The 14,931-nt window shown below is 39.3% G+C and overlaps 1 protein-coding gene across 9 annotated transcripts in view; it reads right to left on the bottom strand.

Moving 5' to 3' along the window:
* The window catches only part of PRKCD (protein kinase C delta), a 68,135-nt gene that overhangs the window by 638 nt on the left and 52,566 nt on the right, over positions 1-14,931 (bottom strand). For 8 of the 9 annotated variants that reach the window (XM_040568254.1, XM_040568255.1, XM_040568256.1 and 5 more), the window contains 13 exons: positions 13,750-13,906; positions 13,058-13,089; positions 12,311-12,396; positions 11,436-11,565; positions 10,687-10,787; positions 9,396-9,486; positions 7,893-8,026; positions 7,001-7,174; positions 6,347-6,438; positions 4,773-4,835; positions 2,450-2,588; positions 1,440-1,628; positions 1,060-1,188 (listed from right to left, as the gene is read on the bottom strand). In XM_040568254.1, the coding sequence (XP_040424188.1) occupies positions 1,060-1,188; positions 1,440-1,628; positions 2,450-2,588; positions 4,773-4,835; positions 6,347-6,438; positions 7,001-7,174; positions 7,893-8,026; positions 9,396-9,486; positions 10,687-10,787; positions 11,436-11,565; positions 12,311-12,396; positions 13,058-13,089; positions 13,750-13,906 (1,517 nt within the window). The remainder of the gene's footprint in view (positions 1-1,059; positions 1,189-1,439; positions 1,629-2,449; positions 2,589-4,772; positions 4,836-6,346; positions 6,439-7,000; positions 7,175-7,892; positions 8,027-9,395; positions 9,487-10,686; positions 10,788-11,435; positions 11,566-12,310; positions 12,397-13,057; positions 13,090-13,749; positions 13,907-14,931) is intronic. The other variant, XM_040568263.1, reaches the window with a different exon arrangement.

Below are 14,931 nucleotides of genomic sequence, written 5' to 3'. Positions count from 1 at the left end.
AGCAAATTATTTTTCAAACCCTGCTGAAAAAAAAAATCCCTTTGCCTATTTTAAACAATACTATAACATTACAACTGGGAAATTACTACCTGTTGGTTGAAAACAAACAGCACTGGGTTGCTTTGGAAAAGAACCACCTGGATATGTGATAACATTTCAATGAATTAGCCAAAGATTCTATCTTGACAAAAATCAGTGCATTTACATTTAAACCCAACACTCCTTGGCATTAACAACATTTTTTTTTTTAATTTCTGAAAGCATTTTAAGGTCTGCATTTGTTCAGCTATTGCAGCTACTTTGTGTCTAGATAAAACTAATATTTGTGCATATTTCCTAAGAATTTATATTATTTAAGACTACAATTCTACATTCTGAACCTTCAAAGCTTATGGGTTGCAGGATTCTTAAACTTCCAGAGCCCATCTGTATGGGAAAATGCAACATGAAGGCTCCTGTTCTCAAATGGAACACCTCTCCTGCATCAAGTATGTAAGCACTCTTTAAAATGTACTTTACTTCCAGATTGTTTTATCTATTCTGGTACTGGGGTGGAGGAAAACTGATTTGAATTTTTAATGTGAACTTTTTGTGACGAAGCAGTGGGAGCCTGTGGTGACACAAATCAAGCACTGCATAGTTTGTTCTTTACACGCTTTTTCAGGTAACACTAGGGATGTGCATTCGAAGTAGCTGTAAGTTCACCAGTATGGAGAATGCATCTTTTTCTGAGCTGCTCTAGTTAAAGTTAACTATCAGTAAGCACTAACAGTGCTAACATCAATGCATACAAAACACTGCATTCCTCCATTGATCTGAAAAGAATGGATAGCAGCACTATTCATTATTTTCCGGAAGACAACGGTAGTGAAGAGGTTTCTTAAAGCTGTATAGGAAGATGGCCTTAATAGGAAGATTTTAGGGTAGAAAAGATTTCAGGTTTCAGAATAAACTACTGTAAGGATGTTTTGAGCAAGTTGCAGGATTCACCCATCACCCCTAGGTTGGTGACCAACAGACGTGCAGCACTGTTACAGGAACACAGAATAATCCACGTACCACTTTTGGCCTGAAAGGAGGGTCTACCTCCCTCTTCTCTAACGCTGCCCAGTTGATAGTTTTGAAAAAAGGATGGTCTCGGATATTCCCAGTGACCCCGAGTCGTCTTGTTGGATCTCTCTCAAATAGCTGCAAGACAAGATAGCCAACAAGGCCTTACATCCGTTCAAAAGGTAGGTAGCAGTGGAAGAAATAACTGGTATACTGCTGAACAAACAAAAGTTGCTAACAGTACACAGACATTAGTATTAAGGTCACCTGGCTTTCCATTTGTAAAAGTCATCTGCTAACATGGATTAACAGCTCCTTTTAAAAGCCTAGATTTGTCCCTCCTTAGTGGAAATACTGGACCGTGACCCACTCATCAATCTTCACCTTACCTTTTCTAGTATATCTTTTGATTCCTTGGTAATCCAGCGTGGGTAGTGAGGTGTGTCCACTCGGATTGACTCGAACAACTCATCTTCATCATCCCCATGGAAAGGGGATTGTCCAATAAGCATCTCGTACAGCAGGACCCCAAATGACCACCAGTCCACAGAGAACGTGTACCTCAAGCCTTGCAGAATCTTGTTCCACAGAAGAGGGGCAGGGGAAGAAATATGGGTAATTAGTAAAAGACAGAAGTACATACAAAAAAACAGATCAGTGAATTTAAGAGGGAATCTTTTAATAACTAGCATATCTAGAGGGAAAAATCCAGCAGTCTGAGAGGATTGTTGACACTGAAGTACAGCTGTAGTTTTCTGCTCAGCTGCTGTTTGTGGAAACGTGGACAGCTCTGTGGACAGATCTTTGCTCTCATTCTGAAATTTCCTCCATTGACTTTAAATACCATGTACTTGGAAAACATCTGCTCTAGTTTCATTACAAGATAATAAAGTAGGGGAAGGAAGGAACGTGTGGCAATGAAAGCAGATTATTAACCAACAGACTTTGACATTTATAGCTTTAAAAGCTAACTACCTTATTTGACTACTATGCAAATCAGATAAAAAGCCAACTATGAACACAAGGAATTTAACTCTCTAAGATTCTCCTTTGAATTCTGGCTGCTTGCATCTGCTTTATCAGCTGCAGTGCACATGCTCATTTTGCAGGAGTCCTGCATGTATGCTAGCTGTAAAAGCAGAAGAGAAAAAACTAGTTTTTCAACAACTGAAAATTTTAACATTTCAAAACCTATTAAAAAACCATTGTAGATACTTGTAAATATTCTATCTTCAGAACCCTCTACAGAAGAAGGCATCTAATTTTTTTTTCTGTGCTTGTTATTATTATCATTACATTTTGGAACGATTATTCTCTAAAGGGAAGAAAAATCACAATGGCCATTCTAACATCAGTCTATTAAATCCGCCCCTGCAGTATGTGGCAGTGATGTACTGACCTCAGGAGCAATATAGTCTGGGGTCCCACAGAATGTGCTTGCCTTGTTCTCACCAACTACATTTTCTTTGCACATTCCAAAATCAGCTATTTTGATATGGCCTTCTTTATCGAGCATCACGTTGTCCAGTTTTAGGTCTCTGCAAAAGGTATATTGAAAAAAAAAGAAACATCTTTTAAGGACAAGTATGTCATTTTTGTATTCAGATGCATGCAGTTTCTTCACAGATTAAAAATGTCCTCCCTACGTTGTACGAAGAGGCTTTTCAAGAAAATAATCATCTATCAACATAATACCTGCAAAATTGTACTTTGATACTTGGAAGAGGGTAGGGAGAAAAGAAGAATTATCTCTTGTAAGCATAAGAAAGTGGCTGAGATGTGTATATAGCATGCCTATATAATCCTCATCATCTGCTTTTACATCCAAAATCACACCCAGTGCTTCTGTTGCCTCTGGACGGAGGTGTGAGTTAACGCCTCACCAGCTAACATAGCAGCACTACACTGGACTGCATAGCTCAAAAGAAAGCTTGTTGGATTCTTGGGGCATTTGGCACAAGCATGAATATTCAAAGCATGCCCAATTTTAATCTTACCTGTGACTTGCTCCTAGTTACAGCACGAGGGGGGGTTCATGTGCTGTGGCCACAGTCTGTGAAGTGCCTATTCATGCCTTTTTTACAGAATAACAATCCTCAATCAAGGAAGAGCTTTTTAACAGCAGTTTCCAAAAGCTACATTCCCTCCCTTTGACTGCAAAGTGTTTTTTGTCCATCTGGCTGCAAAAGCGCATACCGAAGAGGGCAGGCTGAAGAGAAACTGAACAGCCCTTCTGCTTACCAAGAAAGCCTTGAATAGAGCAGATTTTACATAGGAACAGGGCAGTCTTTTCTCTTTGTTAACTTGAGCTTACAGTATCAGCTACTTATGCTGCCAAAAGGGTGAGCTGCAGCTTGAACCAAGAGCCCCTGCTCTAACGCAATGTGCTATAAACCCTGTGTTTGGACATCAGCTGCTGTTCACCTTGAGTAAACTGAATATATTTCTGAGACAGGGAAAGCTCATCGTAATGTAGGGCACTGCACTTACCTAGCTGCAACTTCTAAAATCTTTTGTATGGGTGTGAAGGATTTACTTGCAATGCAACACCTACCTAAAACCACTACAGTCAAGGTCAGTGACTATACTGGTAAACTTCCTGTGCAAGAGGGGAAAAAGTACCTTTGGTTTTGCTGATGTCCTGTTGATAAACGGTACCAGTTTGTCTGAAAATATTTTATACTGTGAAATTTCACTCTAGAAGCACTAATTTAACACAGGGGAATTTAACAGCAAGCCTAAAAATATATAGAAAACTTGGGATGGAAAGACTTCCTGAGGATAACAACACGTCCTGGAGTTTGGTCCCTTCCCATGCAGGAGGCAGTGGGAATAGAGCTGGATGCATTAAGTACCTTCCCAGCTACAGTTGTCTTCTCTGTGAGGCAGAAAGGCTTCGAAGAATCACCTTTCTTCATCAAGAAGTTTTCTGGTAACATTGATCCTCCTTACAAACACTTTTTTTTTTGGTGAAATACAAGTCTAACTTCAGGAAACTGCTTTACAGGACGGTGCTCCACCAGACATTTCCTGTTTCTATAAAGGGAGGTGGGCAATAGCGGACATCGTGGGGCACCTTTACCTAAGGCCATGCAGAAATTGCTCTCAGGCATGCACCTGTTATCCTTCATACTTGTTTGTTAGAGGTAAGAGGTACCTGAGCAAGTAGTTACCAAACGGTTTTAGAGCTGGGGTGGGGTGAAAAGGCTGGAGAAAGGAAATTGAGAGGAAAAAACACATCTTAAAAACAAAACAAAAAATTGTGATCTCCTGTAATGTGGATATTTACATTAAGAAACAGTTGGTCAGGATCTGCTCCTTGCTGTTTAAGAATCTGGTGAGGCAGAAGCATCAATTCTCTGCTTTCACATGGAAAGTAAAAGCAGAAGACTTCCACCTCAGTGGTTTTCCAAGACTGGTAGGAACTGAGACCCTCAAGGACACTCACCATTGCCACCAAACTCGAAAGACTCGTGATGTGAAGGGAGTGTTTAAAAATAACAGACAAAACTGCTTTTGTGTAATGTAAATAGCATTCCATCATTCTGGTTGCCAAGGAAAAGACACAAAGATACAGATTCATCTCAGGCATGTTAATGCCCTTGGAATAACATCAGAACTCTGACAGACAGTTTTTACTTGTTACATCAATCAGTAACTCAAGCATGCATGAAGTGCTAAGACAATTCATAGGTCCCACGCTGGTGCTAGCTGGTACTCACCTATAAATAATGCCTTTGCTGTGAAGAAACTGTAGCCCACATAAAATTTCAGCTCCATAAAACCTGAAAAGACCAAAACATCTTTTAGTCTGTCTTGCTCAGTTAAAACATTAGACAATGCAGCTGGCCAGAAGAGCTGCCATAAACTTCATGCAGTGAAAATTACTGTACACTTCTTTAAACACTAGGAAAGAGAAATCCCATATTTAATATTACACCTGTATTTACACAGATGGATTCTATAATCTGCAAGTTAATTTTCACCACACATCTGTGGTGTCTAATGCCAAACAGTAAAGGGGACACCAGCTTTCTTTAATGCTTCATTCCCCTTCCATGGGGGAACACTGTCCCTTTTCTTTCAGTTTTATGAGAGGTATGCATATGCCTTCTGAAAGATAGCTACTGGGAGGTCAGTACTCATGGGGCAGCTTTAGGAGGGACGGCACATTAATGGCTAAATTTGGAATGGACCTCAATTACCTACACTCCTATACCCACCCAATTGCAGCAGACAGAAAGCATTGCTGTTTCTCCTCAAAAAGGTAGTGTTAATCCACAGGATGTAAAGAAAAACTCTTAAGGAATGCCTTCTCCTCCTCCCAGGATGTAAACTTAATAATTGTTTAAAAAAAAAAAAAAAATAGTGATTTCCACTTCTGTATTGCAGAATGAATGTTGACCCAAAACTTGAGAAATATGTACAGAAAATTCCAGGAGAAGCTGATAGAAGTTTGCTGAAACACAAGTAAGTTGGGGGATTTTGTCCAGATTTCTGCTGGGGAGAGTCAGAACAGAGCCCTGACCCATGAGGCTGGCTATTGCAGGCTGCTTTTTATGCTGGTCTTCTTGATCCAATCCAATCTAATCTGTATTTCTTAGTTAGCACAGTAATGCAAGCTGTTTTCCAGTCGGTTACACTGGTGCTTTTGGGCAGATCCATTACCCCACCCTGTGTTACTTTTAAGGTCTTTCATGAACCCATTCAAATTGTTCTAAAACTAAAAGTTATAGTTAAAAGATGGAAAACCATTATATAATTGTAAGTCTTCAGCTTCAGTTACCTTCAAGCCATAGGTAACGGACAAAATGACACTTGTTAAATAAAGTGTTTTCCCATTTTAATTAGTATCTTGTAGAAAGTGCAGGTTATCTTCCTATAATATTATGTCAACTTATCAGTAACAGTGATATATTGTTTACTAGGTTCCCCCTGCTCCCCAGTGCTGTTTTCTTAGGAAATTAATTTTTCCATGACAGTACAGCTTTAGTGTGCTTTAAGACCATATGTTTTCATTGCTGGCTTATGTTGAGGTTTACCTAGCATCTCCACATACAGGTGTATCCTTTCAAGCAAAACATCACACTGCTATGCAAATGATGGAAACCTAACTCAATACGTCATTAAGTGAGCTTCATTGTATCAAACTGATGCCTATAAAACACATTTTCAATCATCAGACACTGAAACACGAGTGAAAGACTAACAGCTAAGTGGTGCAGAACTAGAAGTAGTAAAGCCACAAAGATTATAACAATTCACGGGGATAGGGACTGAAGTGCTGTAGACTTACGTTGCTCTGTAGAGATCAAAACGCCCTTTGTCTTGTATGTGGAACATCAGGTCTCCCCCATTGAGGAACTCCATAACAAAGAACAGATGATCCTGTTTGCAAATAATCAGAGAATGGAAACATTATTGATGCTATCACAACCGCACCTCAAGTAGCAATCTGGCAGTGGGGACCCAGCAGCCACTTTCGTCCTGTCCTGACATATTTCTGTTTCATGCACCCCTAAGAACGCATGAGGCTGCTGCAGGTTTGAGTAGCATGGTCTTGCAAGGCTAAGGAGCTCACCTCATATTCTGTGGGCTTCTAGATTTAATATAAATACACATTCAAATATATTTCCTGAATTCTACCTGTGACAGTCATCTTTGTTCCCTTCACTGAGGATAAAGCTAGGGTCAAGGTTTTAAATTAAACTGTCTCTTATTCCAGATCGTGTAGATGTTACTCTGATCTCATTCTGATCTCGTCAGCGTATATGGGTATCGCACTTATATTTACTTTCCACAAGGCTTGTGAACTATTACACAGAACACAAGAAGGGGGATTTAACTCTTGCATCACTAAAGTTATTTTCACTTGACTGTTGGTAACAGCATCCATTAAAAGGCAACATCTGTTGCATTGCCCTCGCCTTTTTTTTTTTCCTCCCCTTACCTTTGTCTGGAACGTGCAGTAAAGATGTGTGAGAAACGGATTTTCCCATGCAAGTGCTAAAACCCGCTTTTCCACCATGGTACATTCCACATCATCGTCAATTAGTACCACATCTTTTTTCAGAGCTTTGATAGCAAAGAATTCGTTCTTCCCTTTCAGCTCAGCAAGCAGAACCTACAAAAAAAAAAAAAGATGAGATTACAGCATGTGTAGAAAAGCCTGTTGCTGATGATATCAGTAAGGAGAAGTCAAAGGTGTTTATAGCAGTTTGGTTTTTTAGTAGTTGTGGCAGCTATGCAAATGGTGAGATTTGGCAAGGTGAAGCTGCTGGGCATAGATGTGAGGAGACAGGGTACAAGACAGGGCACAGCAGCTTCCAGTGCAGTTTTTCTGTCAATGACTCGTGAGAGTATGAACAGAGGACGTGTAAAGTCTGTTCCTTCATTACAGCTGGAGTTTCACAGACAACAGAGGACAGAATCTGTGGAGGTCACATCACCCTTGGACAAGCACAGAGTAAGCAAGGAGCACAAGGAGCAGAGGCAGATGGGAGTGGAAGGTCACGCTGCTGTCCCACATTTCTCTGCCATTGCACTGGAGCATTATGAGGCTGTTTCGGTAGACAGAATGTGAACGTAATTGCCCTTTTGGATAAAGGGCAATTCCTCTGACTGGGTTGAAAACCCCTTGTACATTATGAAACACTTCTGAGTTCAGACAAGCTGCAGGTAAAGAACTTCCAGTGTCTTTGACAGAGATGGCTATATTTTGTTCTCTTAAAATATTATCTACTCAAGTGGCTGTAAGACCTTTCTGGTTAACAAAAATAGCCCATAATATTGCAGAGATCAAGCAAGGCAGTCACCTTAAGCTCTATAAATTTGTTACATACCTTTCCAAAACTTCCTTTCCCTAATACTTTATGGAAGACAAAGCTGTCTATGTTGAATTTTCTCCTGCTTGCAATTCGTGATGCTGTCTTGGCTGTGCTTCCCTCCCAGAGTTTATCGTACTGGCTGTTATCTGCTAATTGAAACAGGGAGTTTAAAGTTCAGTATATGCAGAAAAACTGCATGACTCAGATTCTCTATTAGGAATTAAGTACTGACATACTATTTCAGTTCATCTGCTGCTGGGATATTGGCAAATCTAAACATACAGGTCAAATCATGTAGTTCATAATAAAGTTTAAGTTATGAAGCATATTTGATAATGTTGCATTTGGATCTGTGATTGTTTCTGATGCTGGCTTTAAGCAACACATACGCAGGAATTACAAAAATAAAGGGTCCTAAATTTCCCCTATTGCTAATATTCAGAGCATAGTTTAGAGAACAGAGTACTTTACAAGGATGGCTTGTATTTTCTTCTGTTAATAGAGGAAGCTAGTCCCTCGAAGCAAAGAGGACATGAAAAGATCTGATTTATGCTTGATCCTGGCTAAGAAGCACGAACATACAGGTTAGGCTTGATTATATCCTAAAATTAACTTTTTTTTTTTTTTGCACCCCTGCTACACAGATCTCCTGTGCCACCAAGACTCTCTGATGACAATCATGAGATGATACCGGGTCCTGCACTTTGGCCACAACAACCCATGCAGTGCTACAGGCTTGGGGCAGAGTGGCTGGAAAGCTGTGCAGAGGAAAAGGATCTTGGGGTGCTGGTTGATGCTCACCTGGACATGAGTCGGCAGTGTGGCCAGGTGGCCAAGAAGGCCAAAGGCACCCTGGCTTGTGTCAGGAATAGTACAGCCAGCAGGGCCAGGGAGGTGATCATCCCCCTGTGCTCTGCTCTGGTGAGGCCACACCTCACCAGTCTTTGTGAGACTTTTACAGTGCTAGAACTCTTTTAGCAATTTAAAACCAAAACAAAACCAAACAAAAACAACAACGACAAAGTAAACCCTTATTCTGAAGCTGAAGCTTATTCTCTATTCCAGGTCCTTAAACTACCTCAGCTGTTTAACTGCAACTAGTCTTTTGGCTTAAATCCTAAAATTTGTAGTATTGTACAGAGGCCTCTAACATTCTGTGAACAAATTGAGATAGTTAACAATATTCATGACATTTCAGTTACAGAAGGGAGAGAGGTGTGTTGTACACGCATGTCTGATTAGTGAGCCATCCTCTGCTTCCACCATGGGGAACCATGCCACGAAGAATAAAGCGAGCGTTTTGCATAAAAGTGGGTATGCTCATGGACTAAAAATACTAGTGTTTGTCAAAAACTACATAAGCATTTTGTGTGGCCAGGTAAAAAGAATTAAGTGCATATTTTTTTTAACAATGCTTGTTCAAAAAATATTATCTAACATAAGGCAAGAATGAATAAATAAACGTGACAGTTTGTACGGTCTAGTAGGCAAATGGCTAAACAAAAATGTTTTTCTCACCTGTTGTATCTCCTCCTTTAGGTTTCTTATCAAAATCTTGGTAAATACCAACACTTTCTACAGATCCAGAATCAGACCTTCGTGTAGATTTCTGAGGAGGAAGGGAACATTTGAAATTATATTTGCACTGTTACTTTAGAAATATTTACAACAAAAGCTGTTGAATACAACATCATGATGGCAGATGGCAGTATGATCATTTCTTTTAAATAATTAACTCCTAGTACATAATTCTTCTCAAAATGTAGTTCGGACTATTTAGCCACACTTTTTACAGCTTCAGCCAATTGCTTTACTTTCTTCACTGCAAGAAAATATTAAAATTCCTGAACAGTCTATGTAATAGTCTGTTGAAAAACTATGAAAGTTATAACAGTTTGAATCCACAGTGAGAATAATTGCTTGGTTTGAATCCACTGTGGGAAAGCATCCCCTTGGACTAGTGTTAAGGTTTTGAAACACAAGGTGGGAACCACTGTCATTCTGAACACGCTGAAGACAGCGTGTGCCATACTTCTTGAGCACATGCAAACAAATTTTATGTATGGAAGGTCCCCAAGATCAAGTTTTAGTAATGAGCAGATTGTTGGTTTTTTTTTGTGTCATGAAAAAGCTGGTGTAACAGCTCTCACTGTTTTCAAAGTAAATATCCTGTGAAAGCTCAGGAATGCTCAGCTCACAGGAAATACTGTTGGCTTTTACGATATATTCTCCTGTTTTAATTTCAGAGCTTGTGTCTGAATCTTTATTTGCAAGTCAGAAGTTGACGGTAATCCGTACACAAGAGACGGCTATGGTGCAACAGGAGACCAACAATGTAAACTGTGGGGCCTGTGTTAATTCCAGAGGACTTTTCTGTGTGTATATATATCAGATTAATAAAAATGGAAGCTCTCTGCTCTATTTCTCCTTACTTATTTAATTTAGCATTCAAAGGGAATTCTAAAGTTGAAGCACGGGCAGACTTCAGCTTTATGCTACTACTGTTTGAATGCAATCAAACACAAAGGGAGAAAATAACCTTGGCACCGTTAAAGAACCAAGCTGTATTTCAGGAAAACACAAACCTTTTGTTTAAAAATTCTTTGTCAGGTGGGATGTTCTTCCCCCAGCTTCTCCTCTAGGCTATTGCCATCTTTGTTAGTCTCTTTATAGGTCAAATTAAGAAGAGAAAGCTGTTTCCATTGCCTCAGGCCCAAATTTCCATTCCCCATAAAAGTGACATGGGAAAGGGAAGTAAAAATAAAAAGCTCTGAAACAAAATTGCATGACAACCAGCAATAAAGCATACCTGGCTAACTTGATTTAAAGCTTCAGCTAGCAACTTCTGGTTTATTCCACACAAATTTGCCACCTTCTTTTGACACTTATGATGCACATTCATCCCACATTCTAAAAGAAATGTACAGTTACACAAGCATCAGGAAAATACTGGCCAACATTACAACAAAATGGCTGTTTTGCTGTGCAGTTCATAAACATTATAGCAAGCCCAGATTAGACACTGATTTATGGTTCTTAATGAAGTTGTAATTTTAGTCTTTAAGCCAATGAAGGCTACAAAAATCTATTCAAAAGGAAGAAGTTGCAATTATTTTTTTTCTTCTCAAAATCTTTTCAAAAGATCGTCTTAACCAAAATGGTAAGAAAAGATCATCTTGCATTTTTGTGGTAGAATTATAAAAATGGTATTTACAGTGAACACTTTAAAGACACTTTTAGGTGCTACCTTGAGTCAGACTCACCAAATTTCACCTATTGCCAGAAGTAATTTCAATTATATGCAAGATGATACTTCTACCAGGTTTTCTGACTGCATGAGAAGCTCACCTTGGCTGAGTTGCTACATGAGCCAAGTGCCTAGTTTTCTCTCTACTAAAAGAGAGTGTTTAAACAACACATGGATGAGATAAATCTCATTCTGTATAACACATATACAAATGCACTATGTGTAGCTAATCTCTAGTGGGGGGCAGAGAGAAAGAGACCACGCTGGAAAAGCAGGAAGAGGTCCGAGCTGCCTTCCCTCTGCCTCCATACCTTCACATTTGAGTCCTTGTTTGACCAACCCCCAGAGCAGGCTGCCACAGTGGTCACAGAAGGTAGGGCTCATGTAGTTGTAAACTTTGAAGCGGTGAGGCATGTCGATGTTGAAACGTTCCTTCTGAAACTGTTGGCAGGGAGAGGGGTGAGCCACTTCACCCAAAACAGGACCAGCTTCTTACAGAAAATAGCTTGGATATTACAAAGCTACAACAATTTAATCCTCAATACCCCAGCCTTAACATACTGCAAGTAAGAAGGTGGGTACACATCCCACCCTAACTGGACAGTAACTGAACAAAACTGTGCTTTTAGCAGCATCTCTTTACATCTCACCACATTAGCAGTGAACATGAAGCTACATGCATAAACTGCTTGGAGTTTAAAAATATTTGAGACAACTGTGTGAGGTTTTAGGGTCCTGACAAGAGTGAAATTGATGTTGTAGTACACTGATGAAGGATAGGAGAGTCCCTGTGAAATGCACACAGAACATCAGGAAAAGATGTCATTTCACCCTCACGATGTGCCTCTAGGTGTAGCAACACACCACACACAAAACATATCCAAGAGAAAAATTCATCATTTTGGGATTTTGCAGCCTGCCACAATCCTTTTTGCTCTATAAATACATCCTTCATCTAGCAGGGAAAGAAACAATCAAGCAATACTAACCACCTTCTTGCAGGGCTTTTAAGTATTTTTTTTTGCTTAGAAGTTTCCTCCACTACACATTCCATATAAACATAAAGAGAGGACAGTAGCTTAGTTGTGCAGCCAAGTAGCTCCCAAAATGGACTTGGCTGTTTCTACAGGTTTTGTTTGTTCAAGAGTATTTAGTTACACTCTAAATATACTGTTCCAGCTCTTACCATTGTGTCCCTGCTGTTGGCTGCAGTACCAGTACACCTCCCGATAATTTTATCAATACATTTCTTATGAATAGCAGCATTGCATTCTTCAAGACGTGCATAAGAAAAAAAAAGGATTTCTTCAGGTAATACGTACATAGGATGAAGTGTTTGCATTTCTTAGCACAACATGAGAAACATACTCCTTTCCACCATAGCATACACATCAAAATAATTTCTATCAAGATGATGATCTTTTTAAAGCTGTTTCCCCCCATTCTCTTTTATCATAACCTCTATTTCTACACTAAATCTGTCTCCACTTGGCAATGCTGTCAGCATTTGATAATAAGAGGACAATATTATGCTTTTGATCCTCTTTGATACCTCCCCTGCTGTTTGGAATACTGCACTGAGATATATGCTAAGTTAAAAAGTGCTTTTGAATTTTGCTGTAAAACCCATCAATAATTGTAATTCATTTTAGAACAGGTTTCACAAAAGCTGCTGTCATATATGACTGCAACTTTTCAAATGCATTACACACATGAGAAGAATAGCTAAGTCTAAATCTTGACACTAAAATTTCAGGTAGGAATCACAACTAGAAAGCCTTAAGTTATCACGCAAAATTTATGTTTCACATCTACTAACAAACACAGTGATCGTGCACTGTGCCACACACATTCACAGATTTTTCAATAGTGAATACTAGATCTATAAAATAATGTAGAAGGTCATACAAGAAAAAGGCAAAAATCAACTTACGTCTACATTTGTATCCCTGCTTGTTGAGTCCCCTGAAAAACAAATGATATAGGAAATCATATAAGCTTGCTAGAATGAAAGTTTTTATTTTATTTTTACCATGTCAACAAATATATTCTTTGCCTACATAAATATTTGTTCCAATTAAGAAACTGATCTAATTTCTGGTATTCAGAATCCTCTGTCTTAGGAAGGCAAGGCTTATAAGAAAAGGTAGAATGTTCTGAAAAATCATCACATTAGGAGGAAAACCCCGAAAAGACTAAGTTTCAATTACATGGGAAGTCCTGATCTGACTTACTATAAAAACAGCCTTCCTATGAAAGGGACCCAGCTTCTTGCTCTTGATGGGCCTTTACTCTGCTGTCAGCCACCTCACGTCTCAAAGTTTGAGCATTATTTTGTCAGTTCCACCCATCTCACTCTTTTGCGAAAGAGCTGCTGTTGGTTACAGGCCAAATTTCACTTGTGACGCTGATGGAATTTTTGCCAGTTATTTCAGATCTATTTTTTAATGTGAAAGAGATGACTATAGCTCTGAAGCATAACAATACTCATAGTAAATAAATTATTTCCATCTCTCTCATACCACGGATGAATTTACACGTCATGTTTTGTTTCAATACACCTGAAGCGAATTTTACAATTACTAATCCTTTGGAGGTGGGGGAAGCTTAACACTTCCTTCTTACCATACAAAGTCTTTGCAGACAGAGCAAAATGTGGGTTGTCCAAAGAAGGTAGCAATAAATTCATGATTTTTGATGTAGTGGATTTTCGCTTGCTTGATAGCTCCTCTCCTGTTCATAGTTACTGTTCCCTCTTCTTCCCTCATAGACTGTTTGCAATCTAAGGGGGAGGAACGAAGACAAGGCATACTTTTAACTCTTGAAGTCATGACAAAGACTAATACATGCTTCCCCAAAACCTTCAGTTTGTTTTTCTGTTTCCAGCTCATGTTTCTATTCCACACGTCCTTGCAGACTGTCAGTCCAACAAGGGCAGAGCACACAAATGCGCTGGTTCCTAAGGGGTCTCCATGTTCTTGTTTGCAGGCAGTTCCCACTCCTGCTCATCCAGAAGAAGCCTTCAGCCAACAAGCTGAGAGGAGGAATCAGGAAAAGTAGTACAGTCTTGCTAGAGAAATGACAACTACAGATGTTTCTTGAAAAATTGTAAGCTTTGCTACTTTATGATTTATGCACAAGATAAATAATGTTTTATTGGAAGCAGGAGGTCTTCTCCATCAGTAGAAACCTCTTCATGCTCTGTATGCCCTCCTGAACCTGACCTTGAGCCATCACTGGGCCATATGACTGTTCCATTTTGACAGAATGATGAGTTTCTTCTGGCCTCCAAGATCATTACACAGTGAGGATAAATGAAATTTTCTATTAGATATTCCCATTATGCTAACTCATGACAAGTCTTGATGCTATGTCTGTCAACACATCCCAGTCTCATTCCTCTCCCTGCCAGCCACCATAGGATTATAAGTATATAGTACTATAAATACTCTAGTAACAACAGTATATGCTGGAGATATACAATAGCATATAGTACTATACTACATACAGTGTAATATTACCCAAGGGGAAAAAAGAAAAAAAAAAAAAAAAGGACTTTTAAGGATCTGAGTCCAACTGGCTCAATACAGGCCCTTCACTATGGGTTCTAGTTATTTCCACTAATTTCCAAGGAAGCTTCTGAGTTTCTCTTCCAAAAATGAGTCTCTTACATCACAATCTTTCAGCCGCAACGCAAGACTCTGTAGTTTTACTTACACATTTTGAAAACAACAGGAGGAGTTTGTAATGGAAATAACCACTTAAAGGTGCATCAAACAAGACTGGGATTACTGGTAATTTAACTGT

The sequence above is a fragment of the Cygnus olor genome, chromosome 10 (genome assembly GCF_009769625.2).
Source record: "Cygnus olor isolate bCygOlo1 chromosome 10, bCygOlo1.pri.v2, whole genome shotgun sequence".
In the NCBI taxonomy this organism is placed as follows: domain Eukaryota; kingdom Metazoa; phylum Chordata; class Aves; order Anseriformes; family Anatidae; genus Cygnus; species Cygnus olor.
This window is presented reverse-complemented; position numbering and strand designations above follow the sequence as displayed.